At 56.4% G+C, this 26,126-nt stretch overlaps 1 protein-coding gene across 1 annotated transcript in view; it reads left to right on the forward strand.

Moving 5' to 3' along the window:
* KATNIP (katanin interacting protein) overlaps window positions 1-26,126 on the forward strand; it is a 162,211-nt gene that overhangs the window by 52,286 nt on the left and 83,799 nt on the right. Inside the window, exons 4-7 of the mRNA XM_079121544.1 lie at window positions 6,492-6,634; window positions 8,386-8,483; window positions 17,525-17,656; window positions 20,537-20,665. Of these exons, the coding sequence (XP_078977670.1) occupies window positions 6,492-6,634; window positions 8,386-8,483; window positions 17,525-17,656; window positions 20,537-20,665 (502 nt within the window). The remainder of the gene's footprint in view (window positions 1-6,491; window positions 6,635-8,385; window positions 8,484-17,524; window positions 17,657-20,536; window positions 20,666-26,126) is intronic.

A 26,126-nucleotide genomic window follows, 5' to 3' on the forward strand; every position in this document is an offset into this window, starting at 1 on the left:
CACACTGCTCCGCTCGAGCCAGTTGTCCTTTGTGGAAACACGGCCCAGGTCCTCCAGGTATGCCAGAGAAGCCAGGAACCTGCTGTGAAATCTCCTGAGGGCTAACATGTTGATGGCGTGTTCAGACCAAAGCCCGAGAAGACCCAGGCCTGCAAGACGGCTGGGGGTCGGGCCGAGGGGACCCTGGGGGCCCCTGTGTCATGGGAGCGAGCGGCCTTGGGCCTTCCCGGCAGGACAGTCTGGGAGGGAGTTCTCCTGCAAGTGGGTCTGTGTCTGGTCTGACCGGCTGGACTCCAGGTGTGCGTCTCTAGGCCCCTGGTGACATGCTGTGTGCAACAAGCTTGGGTGGCACCGGATAGTCCCATGTGTTGTGGTTCAGCATCCATTAAGAGCCCCTGTTTCCATGGCAATACTCACCCACACGTCCAGATGCCCCTTTGTGAGGCAGCACGACTGCGGAGAGCTTCTGAGTGGCCTCCAGGACCAGCCTGCAGTGCCAGGCGGTGTCCTCTGTGCCCTCCTCCCGCTCCGTCCCAGGGCGACCTCACACTGGAACAGCAGAGCCTGTGCCCCTGAGGCCGCCCTGGGTTCTTGTCGTACTTGGGTTCCGGCAGGCGAGAGGGGCCACCCAACACGGGGCGCTGGTCTAATCATCTCGGTGCCACTCGTCTGGGACAGAGTCTTGGTGCCTTATGAGCAGATTGTTTCTCATTAACCGGGATCAATAAGTGTGCCAGCAAGGAGCGGCCGACCCAGAGCACACAAGGATTTCCAGAAACAAGGTTGATGCCCAGAGGCAATTAGAACAGATCAAAACTGAGTTGCCAAGACACTGAGGGGGACGCCGGTACAGGGAGGGAGCTGTCACGATGACAGGAAATTGGAAGGTAGAGCCGGAGGGAAAGGCTGGCCCGCGATGCCTGTCAAGAGTGGGAGCCCCGGCCACCGCACCATGCAGTGTGCGGGTCCAACCGCGTGCCGGCACTCAGCCCAACATTTCCTTTTATCTGAGCGCTAACTTGCCAGGCAGACGGGCTGACTGCGCCCATTTCACAGATGAGGAAGTGAGCACCAGGGTGGGGAGACCCATGGTCTCTCGCAAGCCAGGAGGTGGTGGGCTGGGCTGCACTCTATTTGCATTTTGTTCAATATTGTCATGAATGATTGAAGAGAGAAAACCCCGCCAGAGTTGCCAGTCACCCCAAGTTTACTAAGCAGGTTTGGTGGGATTAAGCTGATTTACTTACAAACAGGCAGAAAACCAGTTTCTGAGTTACACTGGGCCTGGAGGGAGATGAAACCCCAGCTGTTCAGCTGGGCTGCCTGCAACCTCAGAAGAGAGTGCGCAGTCACCAGGGTGGCATTATCATATTCACTCAGCACGGTGTTCACGAGTGCCCTCTCAAGGCCTGGCATTACCCAGAGTAGGAGGGAAGACACTGTGAGGAGAAAGACACAGACTCTAGGAGTGCAGTGTCCTGTGGTTGTAAAGGACAGAAACCCAAGGTTAAGTGGACTTAAGCAACTAGGAAACTTGGTAGCTTGTGAAATTGAGGTTTCAGGTATAGCTGGATCCAGGTGCCTAACATTGATTATGTCACCAGGTGACATTGATTATGTCACCAAAATCAATCATTCTCCATCTCTTACCTCTCTTTCCCCAGGTGAGAGTCATTCTCAGGTGGGAACTTTCCTAACCATGGCTAAGGCAGCCAGTGGAAGCCTCTGTTGACATCCCAGCTCAAAAGAAAGAGAGCATTTCTTCCCCAACACTTTTAGCAAAAGTGCCAAGGGCTCCCGTTGGCCTGTGTTGGATTCCAGTCCGAATTAGAGCCAAACCCCCCGCTCCCCGTTTGGGGAGGGAGGAGTGGTGCTTTTCCCAAAGGAAATCCCAGGATCTGTGTCGGAAGACATGTCCCCACAGCCCCTGCCCCGGGAGAACTCCCTGGGGAGGGAGGGACCGATGAGCGCCTGTCACCATACCAGAAGCAGCAGAATGTCGTCCTGCGCTCCAGGAGGGCACGGGTGGGAGGAGCGGAGAGGCTTGGAGAGCGGCAGCCTCCTCCCCGCAGCCTCTTAGTGACCTGATCACTCGGCCGCGTGCACGATGTAGTCACACCCAACAGGGCTCATGAAGAGCCACCAGAGTGACCCAGGGGCTGAGTCTTGGCTGGCTGGAAAGGTTAGGCGCTTGTATCTGGAGAAGTGACGGCAGGGGTGCCGTAGATCAGGGCTGGGCACAGCCGTGTTCACCGGACCACAGGGACAGCGGTGGTGTCGTCTGTCCTTAGAGAGGGTCGTCAGAGGAAGCTTACAGGAAAGCGCACCCACAGAGGAGGTGACCCCGCGGCCCCAAGAGGAGGTCCAGGCAGAAGGGAGGGAGGGAAGCAGCACCTGGGGCCTCCGGGCCAGCCTGGGCACAGCCTCCCCTGGCTCCCACCCTGTCCTGAGACAGCGGGAGGTGTCGGCAGTCCTACTCTTGCTCAGCGGAGGAGGATCCGGGCCCTGGCAGAGGCGGTGAGGAGGGGCAGGAGCCGGGAGTACGGCAGAGCTTCCAGCCTCCACAGACTCCTGGGGGCGACATCCCGGAGGACCCCGGGCAGCTGCCAGGCTTGTGCCCGTGCCCCACCCCTCTTGGTTCCTCAGAGCCTGGCCCAGTGCCACCCTCCCAGATCCCCCTGGGAGCCTTGTCTTTCCCCAGAGCCCTGCTCAGCCGCCTGTGATGGAGGCAGAGGTGGAACCGGTGGGCGAGCGCAGGGCAGCGCCTCCCGAGCGCTCGGGTCTCGGCAGGTCAGCCTGTACAACAGGCTGAAGGCAGAGCCCACCCTTCGTCCTTCAGCTGAGGGATGCCGGGGAGGCCCAGGCTGCCCACACCCACGTCCTGTTGCCCTTCTCCCGCTCCTCATCTCAGACTACAGAGAGCACCTGCTGACCCTTGGAGAGCCCCTCAAGTTGACCCTTGAGAGAAGGAAGGTCCAGAGAGCCAATGTGGCTGGACCACAGCCCTTGGCCATCACATGGCCCAGGGACCACGGGTCAGTTGTGAGCCCCACCCCCATGCCAGGGCCCAGGAGCAGCAGTGTAGCTAGCTGCCCTTTGCTTCTGTGTCCCTGCTCTGCTGGCCAAGCCCCCACCTCCAGCAGTGCCAGGGCCCAGCCTCAGTCCCCAGTGACCCCTGCACTCCAGACTTGGGGGGTCTGTGCTTCTTCCTCATTGCACACCAGAGCCCTGAAGCTGGCGACCCAGAGGCCAGTGTGAGCTGGAGTGGGCCCCTTGGCTGTGGCATGCGCACAGGAAGCAGCAGCCGTGAGCATCGGGTTGCCCGTCCAGAGCCCTGCTGGGCCTGCAGTTCCTGGGGCACCTGGTTCTAGAAGGAGTCATGGAGAGCATCCCATGTTTCTCACACGGTGGGCACACCGGCTGTGGGACGATGCCCAGCCTTGGTGGTGAGACAGGAGGGACAAGCAGCGAGCAGGCAGACTGAGCCGGGGAAACAGCGACAGGTGTGTCATGGAGCGCCTCCAGGGCCGCGGGCAGCCCGAGGGCAGGGCTCAGCCCGAGAAGGGGCAGAACCGGGTCCGCTGCACCCGAACCCCACCTTGGACAGCTTTTCGTGCAGGGTGGCCTCTCAGTTTTTGAAAAGCCTCCTTCCCGATGCACCTGAACGTTTCCGGCGCTCAGCGTGGGGGGTTCCTTCAGCACTTCCTTCCAGTCGGAATCATGATCTCCTAACTTACAGTTTCATAAGTCCACATTTTCTTTTTTTTTTTTTTTTTTTTTTTTTTTGGTACTGGGGATTTGAACCCAGGGCCTTTTGCTTGCGAGACAAGCACTCAACCAGCTGAGCTATATCCCCAGCGCAAGTCCACGTGTTCATAAAGCATTCTGCTTGAGTGGAGGCACAGGCGCAGTGCCAGCCCCGGATCCCGGCACCAGGAGGGAAGTGGAGGCAGGCTCCCAGCGGACCTCCACCCCTTCCCTGCGACCGCGGGACCCAGCATCCCCTGGTCACTGGCTCCCAGGAGCACAGCTCTGGCGCGTTGGAAATGGTCTCTTAGCGACTTGTGTTTTCCTTCTCTGTCTTGTTGCCTAACAATCAGGCATCTCCAGGCTTCCAGGGCTGGCAGGAGATAAGCCGCGGGTAATAAATGCTGCTGCCACCGTGGTTGGAAAGATGGATGTATTAGCCGCCAAGGGAACATTAACAGTAAACAAAGAAATCACCCATAAAGGCCACACCGTACCTCCGCAGCCACTTTGTGCTCATGTCTGTCACCTTCCCTCTCTGGGTCCCAAACACGCTTTTTTCCTCCCCAAATGTGCATTGGCACATATGCCCCTTTTTTATGGTGCTGTGTTCACCCCGCCCCGCCCCCCCCCCCAGAGGTCCCAGACAGCCCCTCGGGCCCCCCCGGGTCTTGGTAGTTACCACCTCTCCACCACACCCCACTTCTCCCTCCCTGGAGTTGGAAGTTGGGGCAGCTTTTAGGGTAGGGCTTTGTCTGAACCGTCTTCCTGCTTGGGGTCGATGCTTAGGAGTGACTCGCTGGCACGTGCTTGCTGGGCAACACCAGGTCTGTGACGTTTTCTCTTTTTTACGAGGAGGTTCCGTGAGTTTCCAGCAATGGCTGTTGCCCATTTCAGCATCATCTCACTTGCTTTAGAAGAGGTCTTTGTTTTGGTAATAACTCTGGAGCCAGATCGCCTAGATTTGTATCCTGACCCTGCCGCCAATCAGCTGGGTGACCCTGGGCGAGTCTCTGGCCCTCTCAGTGAAGGAATCACCCACGATGACCGTCTCCACACAGTGGCTCCTCGCTGTCCGCCGATTCTGGATCTGCGGATTCTGGATCTCACCAGCACTTACGTGGAACCCCACCGGCGGCGAGCAATGGCTGCATGTTTGCAGCCACCCACGAGCGCAGAGCGGCAGCCCCTGGCCCTCCTCTTTTAGCCCCCCGCTGTCACCAAGTGTCCTCGTTGCCTCGTACTGGGGCAGCATTTTCAGTTTTGTGCTCTTGGCTGGCAGCATCCGTTTAAATAGGCCCAGACACGGTGCTGACGGGCCTTCCGCTTTCCTAAACCCAGGGAGGCGATCTCGCGCCTCCGGTGCCTGTGGCGGGCCCTTCGCGTTCTGGCGCTGGGCACTGCCCGAGTGCATCCCCAAGGTGCTGAGGTCCCTTTAAGCAAAACCCGAGAAGCAGGTTACGTGTTGGCGTGGGTGAAAGTGGTGTGATCAGGGGCCCACAGGAGCCTCACCCTGTTCCCCTAGGAGCAAAGCATCAGTGTTCACTAATTCCTCCATCCCAGTGACCTGGCACGTCATGACCTCAAATGACAAGGATCAGCTGTGTACACGTTTAGGGCTGGCCTGGCACACAGTCACATCTTTTATGTGATTGCTCTTGTTATTTTGTTTATTATTTTGGGATTGAACCCAGGGGCACTTAACCACCGAGCCACATCTCCAGCCCTGTTTGTCTTTTATTTTGAGAAGGGGTCTTGCTGAGTTGCTTGGGGCCTCACTAAGTTGCTGAAGCTGGCTTTGAACTCACGATCCTCCCGCCTCAGCCTCCCTAGCCTCTGGGATGACAGGCGTGTGCCACTGCACCCGTCTGATGACTATTTTTTTTTTTGAAAAGGCGCGTTTTTGCTGACTGGTGGGTACTTGTTTATGCTGAGTGCCCTGCAGGTTGGTTTTCCGTGTCAGTCTTGCCACCGGCAGGGGAGGAGGTATCTGTGAAGGCCCTGGAGAGCCTGGCGTCCCACGGTGGCAGTTCTGCAGGGCTGACAGGGCACCACGAGGTTTGTGGCAGTTCAATGTCAGGAGAGTGGAATGTGAGGTCGGGGTGGGGAGCTCACCAGGAGGCCTGGCCGCGCCCACGCCAAAAGCTGTGCACAGTCATGTCACCCATCCTGAACCAATGCCTGCCTCCATGGATTTTTTAACCTCATTGGAATATGAAATGGTGGCATGTGAGATATCAGGGGACTGACAGCACATGTCTTCACTCACTCGAGAATAAAAAAAGCGAGTCTGCCCAGCCCAGCAAGAGCCTTTCCTGATGTATCCTGTTAAGTGAACTCACTGCTCAGAAGGGTTCCACCTAAGCCATTTTCTGTCACTCAGCATATAGACTATTGGTCTTCACAGGAAGTGAACTTGCATACGCTCAGGATGGCCTGAGAACCAGGCTGTGGTGGCCGTGACCAGGTGCCTCTGTTCTGTGTCAGCCACGTGGGGTGGGGGCTGCGTGTGTTCCTTTTTGCTCACATGCATTTGAGCCCCAGAACAAGGGCAGCAAGTCCCTGCGGGGCCCCACACTGTCTCCCCATACCGCTTCCCCGAGTGTGAAATGGGCCTCTAGAAGCCATCGGTAGATGAGCAGCTGCACACAGCCTCCAAGAGAGGAGGCCATTCCTAAAGCAGCTCCCTTCTGGCCGGGGCAGCAGTGGCAGCTCAGGTGCTTCTGTGACCATTTCTCCTCCAGAATATTGAGACATCTGAGAGCCAAGGACCCCGTGCAGCTGAGGCTGGAGCATCTGGAGCAGGGCTTCTCCGTCTACGTCAATGGGGCCAACTCCGAGCTGAAGACGTCGCCGCGCAAGGCCACGCACGCCGAGGGCGCACACGGTGAGCACAGGCCCTCCCGGGCCAGGCAGCGGCCTGTCCATTGAGATCGGGGCCTGGAAGGGCGCTCAGGGCAGAGCGCTTGCTTAGCACACATGGGACCCTGGGTTCCACCCAGCACCGCCAAAGAGAGAACAGGAGAGAGAGGAAGGGAGGAAAAGGAAAATCAGGGAGTGTGGAACCGCGTAACTAGTTAACCCAACAAGTTAACTAAACCCACTTGATCGGAAAGACTTGTCCAGAAAGCTTATCAGAGCAAGGAGGAGAAATCCCTTTTTTCTCTTCTTTCCTTTTTCCCCAGTGGTGTGAGGTGGGCCTCAGAGGTGCCATGACCTGCTCCCTGCTGAGCTCCGCCCCCAGCCCAAGGGGCCTCCTGCCCCCAGCAGAGACAGCCAGAGCAATTCATTCCTGATTACATTACCTGGCACACAAGTGTCAGAAATTAAGGACATGTCTGGATGTCTGGGGTGATTTTGATCGTTCCTGGTTTTTACTTAATATTTCTCAGCTGTAGTACCTGACCCCTGTGTAATACTTGATTCCATTTCTGCATTTAATTCATCCATACCCCCCACACACTTTCAATGGGTTTGTGTGCCCTATTTTAAAAAGCCAAAAAAAGCCCCCTGTCCAGTGTCTGGCCTGGCACCCAAGGTGACCTGGTGTTGAGCGAATGGAATGGCAGGGCCCACAGTGACACAGGTGTCTATCCCCAGGTGCCAAAGTACCCTTCAAGCCAGGCCACTTGCTGAGCAGGCTGGTGGTGCACACCTGTAATCCCAGCCACTCAACAGGCTGAGGCAAGAGGATCACAAGTTCAAGACCAGCCTCAGTAATTTAGTGAGACCCTAAGCAACTTAGCAAGACCCTGTCTCAAAATAAAGTATAAAAAGAACTGAGGATGTAGCTCAGAGGTAGAGTGCCCCTGGCTTCAATCCCCGGTACCAAAAAAAAAAAAAAAAATTCCATTTAAAAACACAAGACCACTTGGAGAGGCCAGTACATTACTGAGTTTCAAGAAGAGAATTTGGGACAAGACAGAGCTGGATTTGAGTGAAGCCTGTTCTGCTACTTTTTAGCTTTGAGATCTCAGGCAATTTGCAACCTCTCTGATCCTCAGTTTCTTCTTCTTTACAATGGGAATTAATTATGCCCACTTTGAAGGCTTGCCAGAAAGATCAGATGGCATTTTAAGAAATGTGAAGTCTCTGGCATACAGTCTCCTTGATTTGCGTCATTCTAATTCATTGCCTATGGATCCGGCCAGCTCTCCAGCCACCACAGGGAGCCAGGTCCCCGAGCGCTCCCCGGGGAGAGCCGCTGTAGCTGAACTTGAGCCTCCAGCAGGAGCTCATTTTCCTGGGCAAAGAGGGGAGCCGAGGACTTGCCTAGGTTGCAGGGAGGACAGGCCGCTGGCTGCAGAGTCAGGAGGCACAGGCCCAGGACCCCTGCTCTCGGCACGTGCCCGCGCTCTCCCCTGCACACTTGGCACCTGGTCCACGCCCTGCTCCGCACCTCACTTCTGTCTTGGCCCTGGTTCTTCGCGCACGTTGCGCGGCCGGACTGGGTGGACGTTGTACGTGTGACCCTGTGGCTCAGGTGTACTGAGACTGACTTCCCTGCTCTGATGGCTGGGCCTTTGGTTGCCGTCTGAGGTCTCGTGCCGCAGACAGCCACTGTGACTGTCCCCACGTGTAAGAACTCAGATGCTCCTCACCCGTCTCACCAGCCTTCTTCCCCTCTCTCTGGTGCAGATCATGGACGAAGAATTCCTTTTCGAGAAACTGAAGACCTCTTAAGACGCAGCTCGCGGACGGCCCCCAGCAAAGTCCAGCGCCGAGGATGGCACCAGGTCTGGGAACTCAGGGCAGGGTCCAAACTTTGGCCCCAGCTCATGCCTTAGAATCTGGAGGATTCTAGTGGGGACAGAACACAGTCAAGTGTTTAAAACCCCAGGGCAGAGGGCGGGCGTGCGGGCACTGCTGTGCCCTGCCCAGGTGTGGTGCCCTCCCCAGGTGTTGCTTCTAGGTCCCCCTCTGCTGCATGTCCTCCTTCTTTCTGGACTGGGCCCCACTGGGAGGACTGGAAGGATAGGCACAGCCCCTTCATGATGACTCATCCGTCCTCCTTTCTTAAAAATTGAGCACCTACTATGTGCCGTGCATGTTCTCAGATGCCAGGAATACAGTCCGCGAATGAGTCAAAGCCCCTGCCCCCTGGAAGTGAGTGCCATTGTGGGGTGCTGCTGATGCCTCTCCTCAGGACAGTACTCTGCATTCCTGAGCAACTACCCCAGGGTCCAGGCACCGCCTCAGGGCCTACGTGACTCCTCTCCTTTGCCCTCACAGCAGACCTGGAGGGTGGGTTCCTGTGTCGTCCCTCTTCTTAGGGAGTGAAGGAAACAGAAGCTCAGAAAAGTCCACTGAGCTTTCCAAGCACCACAGATGAGAAGCTGCAGAACTGAGATACAAACCGCAGCTTTCCTCCAAGTTCAGTGTCCTTGCCATGTCGCCCTTGATACCCTCCCTCCTTGGAGATCATGTACACTTACCTGGGACCAGGACCCCCTTTCTCAGTCCCAGGTACACATGTGCATATCCAAATTGCCTGGGAGGTTTTAAAATACAAATGTTCAGCCTGGCGTGTGGTGCATGCCTGTAATCCCAGCAACTCAGGAGGCTGAGGCAGGAGGATCTCGAGTTCAAAGGCAGCCTCAGCAAGGACGAGGCGCTGAGCAACTCAGTGAGACCCTGTCTCTAAATAAAATACAAAATAGGGCTGGGGATGTGGCTCTGTGGTTGAGTGACCCTGAGTTCAATCCCAGGAATCCCCACCCCCCCAAAAAATACAGACGGTTAGGCTTTCCCCCCACAATGCTGCCCTGGCCTGGCTTAGAGGGAGCTAATCCCATGCTCACCAAGACTGGCAGTCACACTTGACACTGGACCAAACGCACGGGCCAGTGTCAAGGGCTCTCTGGGCTCCATCAGCCCAGTGCTGGTCTTCACCGTCACTGCAGAAATCTAGACCCAGAGACGTAAGGCAGTTTGCTTGGCTGCTAAGGGGAGAGGACGGGTCGGATGTGAACCCACTGGGACTGCACCCTGCCCCTCGGGGCCCTGTGGGAGGGGGTTCCTGCCTCAGCTCAGTGCTGATGAGCAGGCCTGCGGGCAGCAGCCTGGAGGCTTCCTTTTGTCCCCAGCAGTGAATGTTAATTTCTTCTTAATGAGGCCTTTCTCCTCTCCTCATTCAAGACTTCTCTGTGGTTGTTTTGAGGGCCTTCTATTATCAGGAGCCATATTTGTGTTGTAGACTGTGACTTAACGGCTGGCCCCAGAGTCTGTGCAATTTAAAAGACTTGGCCTAAGGTCCGTTAGCATCCCTCCCCAGTCTCCCCAGTGGCTCCCCACTTCGTGAGGCCTAATCATAGCTAATTTCCATTTTAAGCAGAGTGGAATGCAGTGCTGGGCTCTGTGGGCAGGGCCTGTGAGGTGCGCCTCCGGCAGCAAGGCCCAGAGGGCAGCTGCTCAGCTCTGGCCTGCCAGGAGAGCCAGGCCCAGGCATAGGCAGGAAGGAGGGGATCTGCCGTAGCAGTGCATCCCTGGCCTGGGATCAGGAAGCCACTGACCACCATTGACCTCAGAGGGCCCTGGCACCTGCTGAGACAGACCCTGCCCTGTGGCCTGTCCAGTGTGGGACATTGGTGAAAAACCCGTCACCTGCACAGCTGAGCTCAGCAGAGAAGCAGCCCGCGTCTGACCCTCTCCTCTCCTGCTTCCCTGTCTCCTGGGTGGCTCTGATTGGCTGAACCTAAGTTGTACCCAGAATCAGATCCAAAAGGGAACTGTGGGTTTGGCCTCCACCAGACAGGAGTGGGGGCAGGTGCCAACCCTGCCCAGCAGACTCTGCCTGCCCACCTGTGGTCCCAAGAGGCCCACCCCCCAGACCTGGAGACCAAGGCACATTCAGAAGAGGCAGAGTGAACGAAGGCACGTGCTGTCAGAATCGCCCGTGACCTAATGACAGGCGTTGGCAGGTGCCAGGGCCTGGCACTGTGCAGGGTCCTGGGGTTTAATGAAGCCAGCACAGCTCAGTGCCTGCCTTGAAGTTTCTGTTGCCTGTCGCTGGGTGTGGAGACAGCTGTCCTCAGACCCCAGGAGGACTGGGCCACCGGAGCCCAGGAGTGAACATGCTGAAGTCTGGGTCCAGCCTGAGCCTGCCCCCAGATCATATCTGAGCACCCACAGTTTTTAAAATACTTTTAGTTCCTTGCCATTTTTTTTAATTCAAGAGCTTTTATATATAAAATATCTAGACTCCTATTGCCCTGAAGAACAGGGAGACCTGGCCCCGGCTCCGGGCCTCTCTCCTCCTGTTAGGCTGCCGCCCACAGGAGCCGAGTGGCAGCTGCCACTTCAGCCAGGACACCTGGCCCCAGAACCGAGGCCGAGCGGTAGCCGCAGTTTACCACCGAGCTTGGGACCCCACGGCCGCTCCCCGCCATGTCCCTGAGCCCTGGCCTTATCACCCATGAGTCTCCCGCGGCCGCTGGGAATGTGTGTGCAGTGGGTATCACGGGGGTCCCATGGCAGGGATTCGGCTTCTTCAGCTGGGAACACCTGGTGACAGGTGACAGATGGATCCAGAGGAATGGGAAGAGCACACCCCAGAGGCCAGGCTGAAGCCGTGGCTCCGCTTCTTACTGGTGGTGCCTCCTTGGTGGGGTGCTGGCCCCGTGGTGCCCGCTTCCTTATCTGGGAGGTGGGATTGGTACCAGTGCCTGCCTCACAGGCTAGTTTGTGGATCAGCCGAGCCAGGGTCTGTAGAGGTTCAAGCAGTGGGCAGTGGGCAACACCGAGCACTGCTGCAGTGGGCAAGGGGCAGAGGACCAGGCGACAGCCTGGGGACCGCGGGCACTTCCTCTGGTGCGTTCCCGTAGTCCCCCAGTCCTCGCGCATTCCGGACTGTGGATGGAGCACCTATGAAGTCTGGGCCTCGGGGCCAGAGCCAGAGCCGCGAGCAGGCAGGAGTGCGTGGGAGGCACGGGGCAGAGTCCACAGCAAGGAGCAGGTCAGCGCTGGGAGGAGAGGGGCGGTGCAGGAGGAGACGGCGACCAGGGGAGACCACGTGCACGTGGGCAGGCCACGGAGGCCCAGGCACTCGCCAGAGGGAGCCCAGGAGGATCTGGGGAGGGTGTCCCTGGTGAAGGGTGCAGCCAGGGACACCAGCACTGGGTGACAAAGCAGGGTAGCCAGAGGGTCATGGCCGGGGACAGGGGGCGTCAGACTCAGCCCAGACCTCGAAGCCCAGGGAAGAGGTGTAGCTGTGAGTCTAAATGTAAGGAATCCCAGGAGGTGGACGCAGCGGGGACAGGTGGCAGCAGAGAGCCCGTGGGAGGCTTAGAAGCAGCTCCTTCTCTTTGCCGGCCCCACAGGCCCCAGCCCTGTCCCCTGGTCCCCTGACTCAGCAGCTGAGCAGTCACCTGCGGTCACCGGCTGTGTCAGCGCTTCCCTCCCTTGGAGTGGTCGGGATTTTCGGGAGCCCTGGGAGCCCTCGGCTCACCTGCTGCTGGGGCTGTCCCTGGGCGGGGGCTGGACAGCCTGCACGGGGCGCCCACGGGGACTCAGGGCTGGCTGTCCACTGCGGTCCTGCCCTGGAGCGGCCCGAAGCAGGCCTGTGGGCCCCGCGGCTGCTCACGGAGGAGACTGGGGTGGGCGGTACCCGGCCTGGAGCGCCTCCGCTCCCGGACACGGAGGAGGATGGGGTGGTGCCTGTGGAGTTCAGTGGGGTGTCCATGGCAGAAAGTCCTGGAGAGTCTCAGCCCCACAGGGCCTGGGGCAGGCAGTCTCTGTCCCGATGCTTCCAGATGGGCTCCATGTCCACTCTGGATATGCAGTGGTCGGGCAGCAGAGGCCCCCCATGCTCAGGGGCCAGTGCTCAGAAGCCATCCCGTGGGGAGGGACCGCAGCCCTGTGCCAGTCCTGGGTTGCTCTGTACAGCAGGGCCTGCCAGGAGGGGCTGGTGGGGCCACAGCATCGCTGGCCACTGCTGGTCAGTAGGGACCCTGTGTCGTCCTAGTGCCACCCCAGGTTTGGTGACTGCCTGGTTTGCTCCCCACCTCACCCCCTGTGCCCCCTGCTGCTCCATCTCCTCAGCATCTTCACAAAGCCCTCCTGACCTCCCATCCTCCGTCCACCGACCCAGCCAGGACACCCGCCTCTTCCCCTGGTCTTACCCAGCAATCAGGACGCACCCTTGGGTAAAGCAACCCCCCAAGGAGGGGCCGCCTCAGGCGCACAGCACTGAGTGGCCCTGGCCAGAGGTCAGAGTCCTCCCACGCCAGCTGATAGCCTTGAGAGCTCACGGCAAGACCCGTCCCGAGACTCCAGCTCTGGGTGCCCTGGAGCCCGTGGCGACGGGTGGACTGGATTCCGAGCTGCCTTGCTGTGAAGGGCTGGTGGTGATATACAGGCTCTTGTTCCTACTGTCCTTTCCCCCACTGCTCCTGGGCCCTAGATCTTTCTGCCGCCATCAGTGGATTAAGATTTATGGCTTCCTCAGCCTTGTAATACTTGGGTGGACAGCGGCCTAATCAACAGAGCCGTCGTTTACCAAAACGCTGTCAGATTTGATGAACGTCAGAGGCCCTTAGCATTAAATTGGTAGTGAAGGGATTGGCCTTCCAGCAGTTCACTGTGGGGTGGGCTTTCCTTAAAGGTCTAGACCGCAGGTTCACTGCAGGCTGAAACAGGCCTAGCCCTCTCAGCGGCCATATCCGTTTTCCCGCTGGCCCAGGCGGCTGAGCACCTTTGGGAAAGCTTGGCAGGCAACACTTGAAGCGGGCCCCTTCCCTTGGTCCCCTCTCTGAGTTCTGGACCCCTATGTGAGGACAGGAGAGGAAACCACCCACAAAGCCTCAGCCTTTCAGCTCCAGCAGCCCTCACGGCCCCCACTGTCCAGGGTCAAGCATGGTTTTCCAGAGATCAGACACATGCGAGAAGAGGAGATCCAGGAAGGCAGTCCTGCTCCCGCCCCTGACCTGCCTTTGCCCACGTGGGCAGAGCTCCTCTGGGGGGGCAGTGCTCCCGCACAGCCTGCGCAGCCGTGGGGCAGCCCGACGCTCACCCTTTTTTGCACTTGATAACGGGCTTGAACGCACACCTCTGCCCCCTGCGAAGAGGCTCGGCAGATACACGCAGATAACTTGGGGCATGAAGCGGGCTAAGTGGGCTGGGGCTGAAACCAGAGGCTTTGGGCCGGCAAAGGAGAACAGGGTTTGGGGCGTCAAGGTTTTCCAGCCTCCCCTGGGGTATACACTGCCAAGGTCTGCCCAGACCTGGGCATGCAAGTGGGCAAGAAAGAGCAGCCGCTTAGGGCCCCCCACTCCTGGTAAGCCGCATGCCAAACAGGGAGCCAGCCCAGAGCACAGGCGTCATCTGTAGCCAGGGTGGGCAGGTGGGAGGCAGGGAGCATGCGTGCCCCCACAGGGTGGGGTGGAAGCCTGGGCCTTGGTGTGGGCGGGGCTGCTCCAGGCTCCTCCCACTGGGAGGGCAGAGGAGGCTCCAGGTCGAAGCCCAGGCGGAGGGAGGGTCTGTGTCTTCCCCTCCCATCATCACTTGGTATCAGAAACTCTGGACCTTGTTCCTCTGTCCCGTGTTGCTTCGTCAGCAGTCTTCTGCTGTGGGTGCTGTGTGGACTGCTGGAGGCTGGGCGCTGCTTTTTGAGTGTTTGGCTTATTTGTTATATCTTGCCACATTTCCAGAACCTCGTAGGCAGTAAGTGCTTGCAAAGGACTTGCTGACTAAGTGCCTTAGGCCGGCTGCAAACCTGTGTTTGTATCTTGGAGCTCTGGAAATGAGCGGTTGTGCTGAGCTGCTGGGAAGGGAGGCTGGGAACTGCGGAGGAGGACCGGCTCTCCTGCGCTCTGCGAGTGCCCTCTCGGGGTTTTGGATCCAGTCCGAGGCCGCAGAGCTGTGTGACTGTCTTCCTTGCTAGCACACATTCAGGTACAGCTTGGTCCAGGAGCTCAGGCCATGGACAGGATTCCTTTTCCATCTCTCAGCTGTGCTTTTCCCTTGGGCCCCTGGGATCCCAGCGCAGCCACCAGCAGACCTGCTTAGGACAGTCACCCTGCCTTTGCCCCTCTTCCACTCCCCAGAATGAACACCCAGTCATGGTGGGCCAGGGGATCCCACGCTCTGATTGGCCAGGCCTGGGTCACATGCACTTCTACCCCTGGTAGGGACCCCGGTCTGGGTGAAACACTAGGATTGGGGGCAGACTTTGGGGAGGATTTCCCAAAAGAAAACCAGGGTGCTCCTAACCAGAAGGCCAGGGGTACAGGAAGAAAGAGCGGCGTCCAGCGCTGTCAGAGTCATGTCCTGATTCTTGGGGCAGAGGTGGGACCCGAGATTCTGCACTCTCAGATTCGCAGGAGAGACCAGTGCTGCTGGCCCAGGGCACCCATGGATTAGCAAAACCCCATCCAGGATCCTCTCCTTCTGGGTAGGGACCAGAAACCTGTGGAGGCGCTGGTGGCACTGGGCTCCTTCTCTGGCCTGCACCCAGCCATCCAGACTCCCTTTTCTTCCTGGCTAGGAGCCCCTGACATTTGGATGCTACTGAGTGGTTCCTGGGGAGCAGCGAGGGGTATGCTTTTTTTTGTACTGGGGATTGAACCCAGGGGTGCTCACCCACTGGGCCACATCCCACCCATTTTTTTATTTTACTTTTGAGACAGGGTCTTGCTGAGTTGCATAGGGCCTCGCTGAGTTGCTGAGGCTGGCTTTGAATTTGAGATCCTCCTGCCTCAGCCTCCAGAGCCGCTGGGTTCACAGGAGTGGGCCACACCCAGCAGGGGGTGCCTCCTCCCCACGATCAAGGAAGACCCGTCTCGGTGACACCGAGGGCTCACAGCTTTTCCAGCCAAGGTGGGAAGTCCTCCAGGAGTGCCCGGCCTGGACACCTCTGCCGGGCGCGTCTTCCCTCCAGGGACCACAGCTGGCACCATGACAGCAAAGTGACAGGGCCTGGGGTAGATGGCCCCAGAGGGCAGTGAGAGCAAGAGGGGGAGCGTGTTCTAGGCCGTCACAGGGCTCTCGGGCCTGGCGGGTGCCGCAGGCGGCCACTCCTGCTCTGGAGGGAGGCCCCTCACATCTTTGCCTGGACTGCCCAGAGCCCGAGGCCGGGCGCCCTGGGGTGTGCGCAAGGTGCAGGAAACCCTCAAGGCCACTTTCCTCTCCAGAGGCCACACAGAGCAGGTGGGACGCACCGTCCCTCACGGGCCTGCCTGGGCAGCCTGAGATCATCCCTCTCCCTGAGCCAGCCGGCGGGCCAGGGCATGTTTGAAGGGGCAGACGGGCCCACTGGCCAGGCCTAAGGACATTCCATCCTTGAGCCACAGGACGGAGAGCACACAGGGAAATGGGTCCCGGAGAAAAGCGAAGGGCGTGGTTTCCTGGAGGGCAGCGGTAGATGTGCTGGGCAGCCGATGGGCAGACGTAGGTTCTGGCCCTGCCCGCACTTCTCTGTGGCCTGGACCTCAGGTGGGCGAGCGGACGTGCAAGAATCTTAGTGTGATAGCGGCCGCGGTCTGCGCATAGCGAACTCTGCAGGCCAGCAGGGTGGCTGAGGTCTGGGTTGGGCTGCTTTCGTCAGAGACCTAAGTGACGGAGACCAGAACGTGGGGAGGGCTGCTGTCTGCTGCCCCTTCCTCCAGGGGCCCCCTTCCTGGCCACGCCCCCAGAGCTCACCCACCCACACTCCAGCAGGTGAGCCGAGGCCCCTGCCCTTCAGGCACAGCCCGAGGACGCTCGTCCTGCCTGCCAGCCACCTCACTGCCCACTGTCCTGCATTCGCATGGTCCTCCCAGTGCAGGAGGCTCGAAATGCGACCTGCACACTGGAAACTGGCTACAGGAAAGGGAAATGGGCACAGGGTGCAGTTCATAGCCTTCACAGCCTGCCGGCCAGGCCCAGGAGTTGTTTCCCAAAGAATGATCCACGGAATGCCAGAAGGAAGACAGGTCCCCCCATGAAGCTCCCGTAGTCCTGAGAAGTCTGGGAGTGTGCCACCCGGATGTCACTGTGTGTCATCACAGGCCGTATCTCTGAGGGCCCGGCCTCCCTAGCCCTGGGCTCAGATCAGCACAAAGCCTTCTTTGAGAAGCTTACTGCCTGCTAAAATTCTCCTGATAAACTCAGATCAATAAGTCATTGAGCCGGGCGCAGCTGCACACACCTGTAATCCCAGCGACTCTGGAGGCTGAGGCAGGAGGATCACAAGTTCAGAGCCAGCCTGAGCAAAAGGTAGGCCCTAAGCAACTCAGTGAGACCCTGTCTTTAAATGAAGTACAAAATAGGGCTGGGAATGTGGCTCAGTGGTTGAGTGCCCCTGAGTTCAAACCCTGGCACCCTATAAAAGTTATTTTTAAAGTTCGGCTAGACACACTTTGGGAGTTCAAATAGAAAACAGTAAAGAATTTTTTTGTTTTTTCCAGTACTGGGGATCGAACCCCGGGGCTGCCACACCTCTGAGCCGCACCTCTGGTACTTTGTATTTTATTTCGCAACAGGGTCTCACAGATTGTCCAGGCTGGCCTCAGACTTGCTATCCTCCTGCCTCCGCCTCCTGAGTAGCTAAGATCACTGATGTGCACCCCCATGCTTGGCCAGAGATAGGGACTTTGTAGCAGAGGTGACCCCGCCCATCTGTGCTCGCCTGTGCAAGGTCCAGCTGAGCCGGAGTTCAGAGCTGGTAACACGATGGCCGGGGCACCTGGGCTCGCCCCACTTGAGCCTGATTCCTCTGATCAGTCCCCCAACACCAGCCCTTGCCCCTGAGCAGATAAAGGAATACCTTCCCCCATGTCTAAACGGTCTGCGCTTTGTGTAGAAATCGGTGCAGATCCGAACAGAAGCTGGCCCGCGGCTCCACATTGAACCGCCTCTGGACTACTCGGAAGATTTTGAGCCACTGGAGGATGTGACTGTCAAGACAAAGGATGCTTCTGGGGATCATGCACAGGTAGGGACTGGCAATCTTTCCCTGGGATATTCATCTATGCAGAGAGCAGGAGCTGGACCCCTGGCATCTAGAGGTCAGTGTCCAGAGGCGTCTGGGGTCAGAGGTCAGGAAGGCTGGTGTGGACGGAGTCAAGGGCATCCAATCCCTGTGCAGCGAGGGGAGCCGAGGGCTGAGGCCGGGCCTGGCAGGGCTGGGCGGGCATCCAGGAAGGTTCCCAGAAGCCTGGTGCCTACCCTGGACCTAACAGTGGGGAGAGTCTCAGGGCAAGGAGATGCAGGCAGGCAGCAGGGCTGGCGCTCAGCTGTGCCCACGCACATGTGTGCCTAGGCCGTCAAGCACTTTGAACTTCACTGCGGCCCTGGGGCAGCATACACCGCACGCGGGAAGGACTGTGCCACTGCGGCTCAGAGCCTTGTCGGAGGTTGGCGATGGGGACGTTTTACTCCCCTCCTGAGATGGCTTTCCTTCCACAGCGTCTGTCAAATGCCCGTTATCCTCGGTACCAGAGATACAAAAACAGGCCAAGCTGCTGCGGTCCCTGTATGTAAGCACCTTAGTGCCAAAGAGAGGACAGACAAGAAAGGAAAAAGCAAGAAATAAATAGATAGTCTCAGGTACCAGTAAGTTCTCTGAGGACAATCAAAGAGGGAGCCAGGACAGCAAGGTGAGGTGGGGAGAGAGTAGCATCAGACATGGTAGAGAGGGAAGGAAGTCTCTCAGGTATGGCATTTCAGTTGGCACCTGATGGATAAGAAGGAACATACGGGCAGGGAGTGGTGGGAAAAGCATGTCAGGCAGAGGAATCAGCTAGCACAGATGCCACAAGGCTGGGCTGTTCAGAGATCAGTGTGCAGGCATGGCTTGATCAAGGGGAACATAGACTGAGTGAGGGCGGAGGGGCAGGGGGCAGACCAGGCATGGTGTGGCAGGCCTGGGCTGGAACATGGAAGTGGGGATGGATAGTTGGGATTTATTCTAAGGGTGTTGCTTTTGTAACAAAAGGAGTGAGTAAATCATCTCCATGGTCATACATAAGCAGAATTATCTGGAGGTGGCCTGTCAGAGTCACATTGCCAAGTGGGACCCTGCCACGTTTGCCAGAGCAGCTTTGTCAGCATGGATCCTGGCTGCAGACGCCACAGCCCACCCTAGGGCACAGTCTTGCTTCTGCTGCTCTGAGATGAGAGTGAGCCATGGAGGAGGTGGGGATGAGTCCCGGGAACATTCCCCTGATCTTGGCACGTGCGTTTAGATTTCCTTGTTCCTCCTAAGAGAGGGACAGGAGAGGAGCGAGGGACCTGAGGGTCAACAGGAAAAAAGAAGCTTCTGTCCAGCGACCTCCTCTCCTGGCCCAGTCACCGCATGGCGTCAGGCGTGGGCTGGGGGCTGCCTCTGACCAGCCCACCACACGCCGCCTGGTCCGTCCGCGGCTCCTTGTCTGCGTGGCAGCTGGCTCTTGGCCAGGTTCAGTCTGGACGCAGCCCACCCCCAGCTGAGTGCCTGGTGCCCTCCAGGCCAGTAGCCAGGCGGTTTGCAGGTCCACACTGGGGCCTCGTGGTAAATGGGCGTGCGGTCCCCCTCCGCCCCCCGCGAGCGCCTGCCCACCAGGCAGCAGTGTCCCTGGCCAGCCCTGGCCCCTTCGCACTCCGGGTGCACGCTGGGGACTGGTGGCCGCTGCCCCGCCGCCTCTTGTTCTCTGCACTGAGTGCTGGCTATTCTTCCTTGCTGTCCCTGCCATCGGCAGGGGCTCTCCCACGGCTACACAGTCACTTCCCCTGGAGCTGCTCTCCTGCTAGGGGAAGAGTGAGATGTCAGCGCCGCTTCCTTATTGACATAAGGAAGCCATGAGCGGGACTGGAGCAGCTTTACAACTGGCGCAGGGAAGGTTCCTCTTTCCAGAGAGTTCCACCCAAGTGCCAGGTCTTCTGTCCCTTTCCTCCGCCCTGCCGTGGGTGACATCATCTCCACTTATAGGAGCAGCTCCATTTACATGTCAGGAATGAGACCAAGGGCACTTTTTTTTTCCTATTAAAATATCTTATTTTCTGGATAATGCACGATCGATATAAAAATTCTGTGCGATAAAAGGAAAATAAAGTCCTTTCACAAGCCCACTGCCAGCGAGGTGACAGGCGGGCCTCTAGCCATCCAGACCAAAGAGGCCTCTCCCTTTCCTCCCAGGAGAGGGCTGGCCCTGCCCTTCCTGTGGGAGACTTTCCCAGGCTTGCCTAGTGCAGACCCCAGGAACGGGGGCCGACGGGAAGGCTTGCCCACCCTGATGCCATCCTCAAGGCCTTCTGGAGGGGTGACATGGGACTTCCCACGGCGACATCCACCACCCCAAGGCCCATGTTACCACAGGCCCATCCAGGTGTGGAAGGCATCCCCCACCTGGACCCGGCAGGGCCCTCAGCCTGTCCCTTAAGTGGCCCTTGGCTCATTTCAACGTGGAACTTAAAGCTACAGACAGGGTCGCTTCTCGGCGCTTGGGACTGCTGAGGTTTGGGCCACCCTGTGAGCAGCCTTTCCTTTGTGTTTTCATGGGTATTTTAACATAAAAGGGATGATGGCGTCCTCCTGTTGACACGCCCGCTCTTAATCTGATAGCGCGCCAGCACGCCCCGCCTCCGTGAGCCCGGGTGGAGAGCGCAGCCACACGCATTGGTGTCCCCAGTGTGGCTCCCGGTCCCTTCTCAACTGCGTCTGCAGTGGTGCTGACACAGCAGGGGGCACGGCGGAGCCAGCCTGGGGAGCAGGAGCAGAGGGGACTAGTGAGGACAGAGGCGGAGCAGGGGAACCCGCAGGGGACACAGGCGCCAGCGTGTCTCCAGGGACAGCACGCTGCTTTTAACGTGCCCGGTTCTCTCTGCTTGTCCCCAGGATTGCAAGTCCCCCCGCAGCACCACGCCCTGTGACTTCAGCCTCTCCCTTCTGAGCGCGCGCAAGCATCCTGAGCCTGCGAGCAGCAGGGACAAGGAAAGGATCCTCCTGACCATCCAGGATGTGATGGTAAGGTCGGCCTCGGCGTCCAGCCAGGGGGCAGCAGGGCGTCATGGGACAGACCCGGGAGCGAGTCTGTGAAAACCGGGCAGGTTCACAAAAGGCTTTGGCCGCAACAGAAAAGCCTCCGGCCCACACGGGGAGATTCAAAACCAAGCCCGAGCAGCCCGACACGTGGCTCAGGTTAAATGAGCACTTACTGATGGCCGAGCACCGTGCGGCACAGCACGTCTACTGCCAGGTTACTTCGTGGGTCATTCAGTGCTAGGGGCTTCCCTTCCCGTGTTGTGGCTGAGGAAGCGGAGGGACAGAGACATGATGTTCCTTGCCCTGGTGTGAGGGGGCACACCGGAAGCCCAGGCTCCGTGACTCCTGGCTCTTTGGAGCTGACGGTCACAGGCCTGCTTCTGCTTCAGAATGTGGCATGGTCTGCAGTGGACGCCATAGATGCTGTGCCTGGGAGCAAGGTGTTCCGAGGTGGCCATCCATCAGCCATGCTTAACTGCGTTTAAACAATGATAGAGAGGCGCGCTCCTTAGCCAGGCGTCTCCCCGGAGAGCCCACGGCTGAGCACCTCAGTGAGGAATGTTTGGCAGACACAAAATCAAATGAGGAAATAACCAGACAAGCCCCAATTGAGGGACAGTGCACCAAACACCTGGCCTAAAACATCAGTGGCAAGAGAGACGAAGAAAGGCCAGGGACTGTTCTAGATTCGGGTGGTAAAGAGGCGTGGCCATTCTGCACCGCGAGATCTGGGGGAGGGGCTGCTGAGCTCAGGGTGGCGTGGGGCAGGGGGGCTGCCAGTGACGGTGTCATGTCCACGTTCAGCCTCCTGAGTTCAACGCTGACCTCTTGGTCACGTGAGACAGCATCCTTGTCCTCAGGAGACCCGTGCCAAGGGTAGAGCACAAGGTCACAGTGTCAAAAACTAGTGGTCAGCAGTCAGAAAGAAGACGCGCATAGACGCGTGGGGGAGGAAGGCGTCGAGGAGAGAGGGGCACGAGATGACAGCAGCCGGCCAGCGTCGGGAGGCCACAGCGTGTCCATCATTCCACCCTGACATGTTGTCTACAGGTTTTACATTTTTTCAAAATAAAAAGTTCAAAAAAAAAAAAGCTGATAGATTAAAGAGGCGAAGAGCCACTGCCAGAGGACTGAGCCTCAGCAAGAGGAGAGGTCCAGAGAGGCCGGGCTGAAAAGCAAGATCACGTCCAGGGCCACATCCTGTTCTGCAGGATGTCACCACGGGGCCCGGCTGGTGGCGGGAACATGGGATCTCCCCGTACTGCTCCCACAGATCTCATGTGGAATCTACAATTAGCTCAAGATGAGGTAAAAAATAACCCACCAGTGTGCTGCTCCGACCACTGAGCTTCCGATGGGGATCCTGAGTTTGGGCTCAGCCTGGGCTCCGTGACATTTCCCAGGTGACTGTGATGTGTAGCAATGTTTGAAAACCACAGTTATAAGGAAGAGAGATGGCGGTCCTCGGAATTTGGTGCACACAGAGCATTTAGGGTATCTGTTGAATGTGCAGAGCTGATTTTGAAATCCACAGGATTTGTACATAGGCCCTGGCACGTTTTCAACAGAAGAACTCTCAGTGTTCCGAGCCCAGGCCTGAAGGTCACCGGGACCTCAAGTGGGAGAGAGAGGAGTTTTGCTTTTCCTCCTTTGTTTTTTGAGATGCTTTGTACTTTGTGGTTTGAATCTGGGGACTAGAAAAGAGAAGAGTTTAAGCAATCAAGTTTAAAGGCTCTCGTGCGTCATGCAAAACCATTGACCCCAGAGAGACTGAGGTGCAGTTGATGAAGAAACAGGAGTTATTCGGAGTGATCGGTGGCGACTGAGAAGACACAAGTTCAAGCAGATCGAACGTGCACCCGCAGTCTCGCGGGTTCTAAGTGGTTGTAAAGCAGGGAGGGAGGGGAGGCAGGATGTGAACAGGGCCCAGTGGCGCACACCTGTAATCCCAAAGGCTCTGGAGGCTGAGGCAGGAGGATCACAAGTTCAAGGCCAGTCTTGGCAATTTAGCAAGACCCTGTCTGAAAATAAGAAGGGCTGGCGATGTAGCTCAGTGGCAGAGCACCCCTGAGTTCAACCTCAGTACAGAGTGGGGCACATATGTGTATGTACATGTGGCCCAGACCTGAGGAAGACAACGAGAAAAGATAGGAATACGTAGGACGTCCTCCTGATCGGCTGTGAGCCCCACAAACATGCTGAAGTTCAGGGTCAGGACAGAAGGACCTGCTGAGTGGGAGGGCTTGTCCACAGGGGAGGCTGGAACCCACGGCCAGGAGGCAGCTCGGCTCCCAGTGTCTGGATGGCTTCCCAGCTGTGCTCACCATTGCCACTCTTATTTTGAAATACAAAACGTATTCTGAGCATGCGCCTCTCGGTCGCACTCACCCCAGGCCCTATTGAGTGACACTGTGCTTCCCCTTGAGGGGCTCTGGCTAAGTCCCACTCCTTGGGAGCCCCCATTTCCTCCAAATGGGTGGGTTTGCCATCTCCTGAGCACTGAGATCATGAACCCTAGGTCAAGTTTAAAGGCAAACCCCGTTCCCATCCATCCGAGCAGGGGGCCTCTCTTGTCCAAGGACTGCCTCGGCTCTCTTCCACGTCAGATGTTTGGAGCTTCCCCCTTCCACATCAAGGCTTCAGGACAGCAGAGGCACGCTGTCCTGTTCTTACTGTGTCTGTGGTCCCTAGAAAAGGGCCTGGTATAGAGTTAGTTCGCAAATAAATCTTTGCGAAACAAGTGAGTGGAATAATCGAGGGATTGAGTCAGGGTCGGGGAGCAGCTGTTGATGAGGCTCCTGGCCAGCCACACAGGCCGAGGTCAGCCATCACATCCGTAGTGATAATCACGGTGACAGTGTTTTCCAAACTCTGAATCAGGACACACAATCTGACAAAAAATTTTTGTGCAGTTTGGGTTGAAGTCTCAGTGTGGGAAATGTAGGTCGGAACCTGAAATACCAGGGTCTCTGGCCTGTGGTGTTTATTTCAAAGGATATTTAAATTGCAAGTGAGGCAGGGATGTCCCCAGCCACAGCACTTGCCCTGGTAGGGAGCGGTGGGGACTCTAGAGGACAATCATAGCCAACACGGCCATGTGGAAATCAAGCAGTGTTGTCAGGCTTTCTAGTTTAAAGAAAAGCCGGGTATCTGGGTTTCTTTGTGTTCTATTTCGCCCCATTTTTTTATGTTAATAATTAATTCACAATTTTCTGTAGACCGAGCAAAATAAACCTGCAGGTCAGATTTGGCCCTTGGGGCACGCACCATCTTGCCACTTCTGGTTCAGACTCTGAGAGCCTTGTCAGCTTCTGACAGAGGAAGAGGACTTTCTCCCCGCCAGGGGCACTTGAGTTAGCCCCTCTGTTACCCAGAACCTACAGGGGCACCAAGGGATGCCTGGTTAGACAGCTCGGACCAAAGGACATCCTGGCTGATGGCATCAGACAGGGCCCTGGGCCGGCGGGTCAGACAGCAGGAGGCCGTGGAGCTGGAGGAATTCGCCAGGGCATGAGTGACTCACCAGATCATGCTGAGCAAGCAGCGCCAGGGAATTCCCGGGAGCAGGGAAAGGGGGAGAGGCGTGGGCTGGCCGCACCCCCAGAGTTTCTGCTGATGAAGGTGCTCCCAGAATCTCACTGGCTAAAGCATCTTTTGCAATCCTAATGAAAAATAAAAAATGACCTCCAGATCACCATTAGAGTAGACAACCATTTAGGTCTCACATCTGTGCCGCCTTAAAATTTCTTCAGTATTTTCACATTATATTTTGTATCATCCTATGTAATACCTGATACATAAGTGCTTTCTCATTTAAAAAAGATCCAAACAATTTAGAAGTATATTGAATAAAACATGGAAAGCTCTCTCCACCTCTCCAGCCGGTGCATCCCCAGTTTTTAGTTTTATGAGTCTATATACTTTACTTAGTTGTCCATTCATTTATTCACTATTTTCTATTTCACTTCATTTCTGCTTTTATCTTATTCCTTTTCTAAACTTTTTGATTTATTTTACTGTTTTTGGTTCTCCCCCACCCTCAGCCCTGTATCTCAGCTTAAGTTAAATGTTTCATTTGTTTATTTTCAGTCTTTTTTGCTGCAGATAGACACAATCTATTTTATTTATTTTTTAATGTGGTGTGGGAATGGAGCCCAGTGACTCACACATGCTAGGCGAGTGCTCTACCACCGAGTCCCAGCCCCGGCCCCTCGTGCTTTCTAATATGTCAACTTTGAGGCTATAAATTTTCCTCTGAATATAGCATTGTCTTCATCCCACAAATTTTACTGGATGGTGCTCTTCTTGTCATTTATTTCTACTTAGTTTATGATTTTTAGGGTTTTGTTGTTGTTGTTGTCTTTATTTCTTTATTTCAAATGTTCTAAGTAAACTATTTTCTGTTTGTCTATTTTTGGTGTTTTGCTACCCCTTTGTGTTAATTTCTAACTTTACTATGTTGTAATTAAAGAAAGACTGATTTAATTTCTGTTTTTTGAAAGTTACTGAAGTCTTGTTTGTGACCTACCAGACTGTTTTTGTGAATGCTCTTTGGTATTTCAAAAGAATAATAGTCTCTCTTTTTGGTGTAAAACTGTCATATATAGTAAATCAAGGTTTGGATAGTATTATTTAACTTGGGGATTCTTTAAATGTGGTCACATCACTTACAGCAGAATTGCTTAGTAAACTCCTGTTACACCCAAAGCTGCAGAACTGGGTCTAGAGAGGAGGTGGAGGCTCTGCCTTTGTAGAAGCCTCCCTAGAAACGCTCATTAGCAAACCACTGGAACAGATCGCTGCTTATCGTTTGTAAATTTGATCAGGTTGATTCCTATGAAGTTGTCAGTTTTCCCTTGTGTTTCTCTATTTTTGCTTTATACGTTTCAAATCTCTGTCCCTTTGTGTGGTGGAGTCAAGATGCTTTTGGGTGGGTTGTGCTCCATCCAGTGACTATGTTGCATCAGCGTCTTCGTCCACTTAAAGACCATGTGGGCCTTTTCAGTCTGAGGTCTCTGTCCTCGAGCACTGGAAACTTTTCATTTATTTTTATTGTCCCTGTTAATCTCTTCCATTGTTTTGGTTTCATCCTCTGAAGCTTCAACTGGACAAATGTTGGACCAAATCTATCCTTCAAGTCTCTTAATTTTTCTTTCAAAGTTTTCTTTCTGTCTTTTTTTTTTGTAAAAAACACTTGGCTTAATTTTCTAACATACTGAGTCACCCTTTGGAGCTCTGCTACTTAGCATCTTTCTAAAAATGTTAATGATAAAATAAAAAGTTTTTAAATGTCTAGCTGTTTCTTTTTCATGGGTGAAAAAATTCGGTTTTCAGTCCTGAGGATCAAACCCAAGACCTCATATATGCGAGGCAAGCGTCCTGCCACTGAGCGCTATCCCTAGCCCCGAAATATCTGATCCGTTCTCCCTAGGGATATTAGTTT

Source organism: Sciurus vulgaris, assembly GCF_902686455.1.
Source record: "Sciurus vulgaris genome assembly, chromosome: 18".
NCBI classification, from domain to species: Eukaryota; Metazoa; Chordata; class Mammalia; order Rodentia; family Sciuridae; genus Sciurus; species Sciurus vulgaris.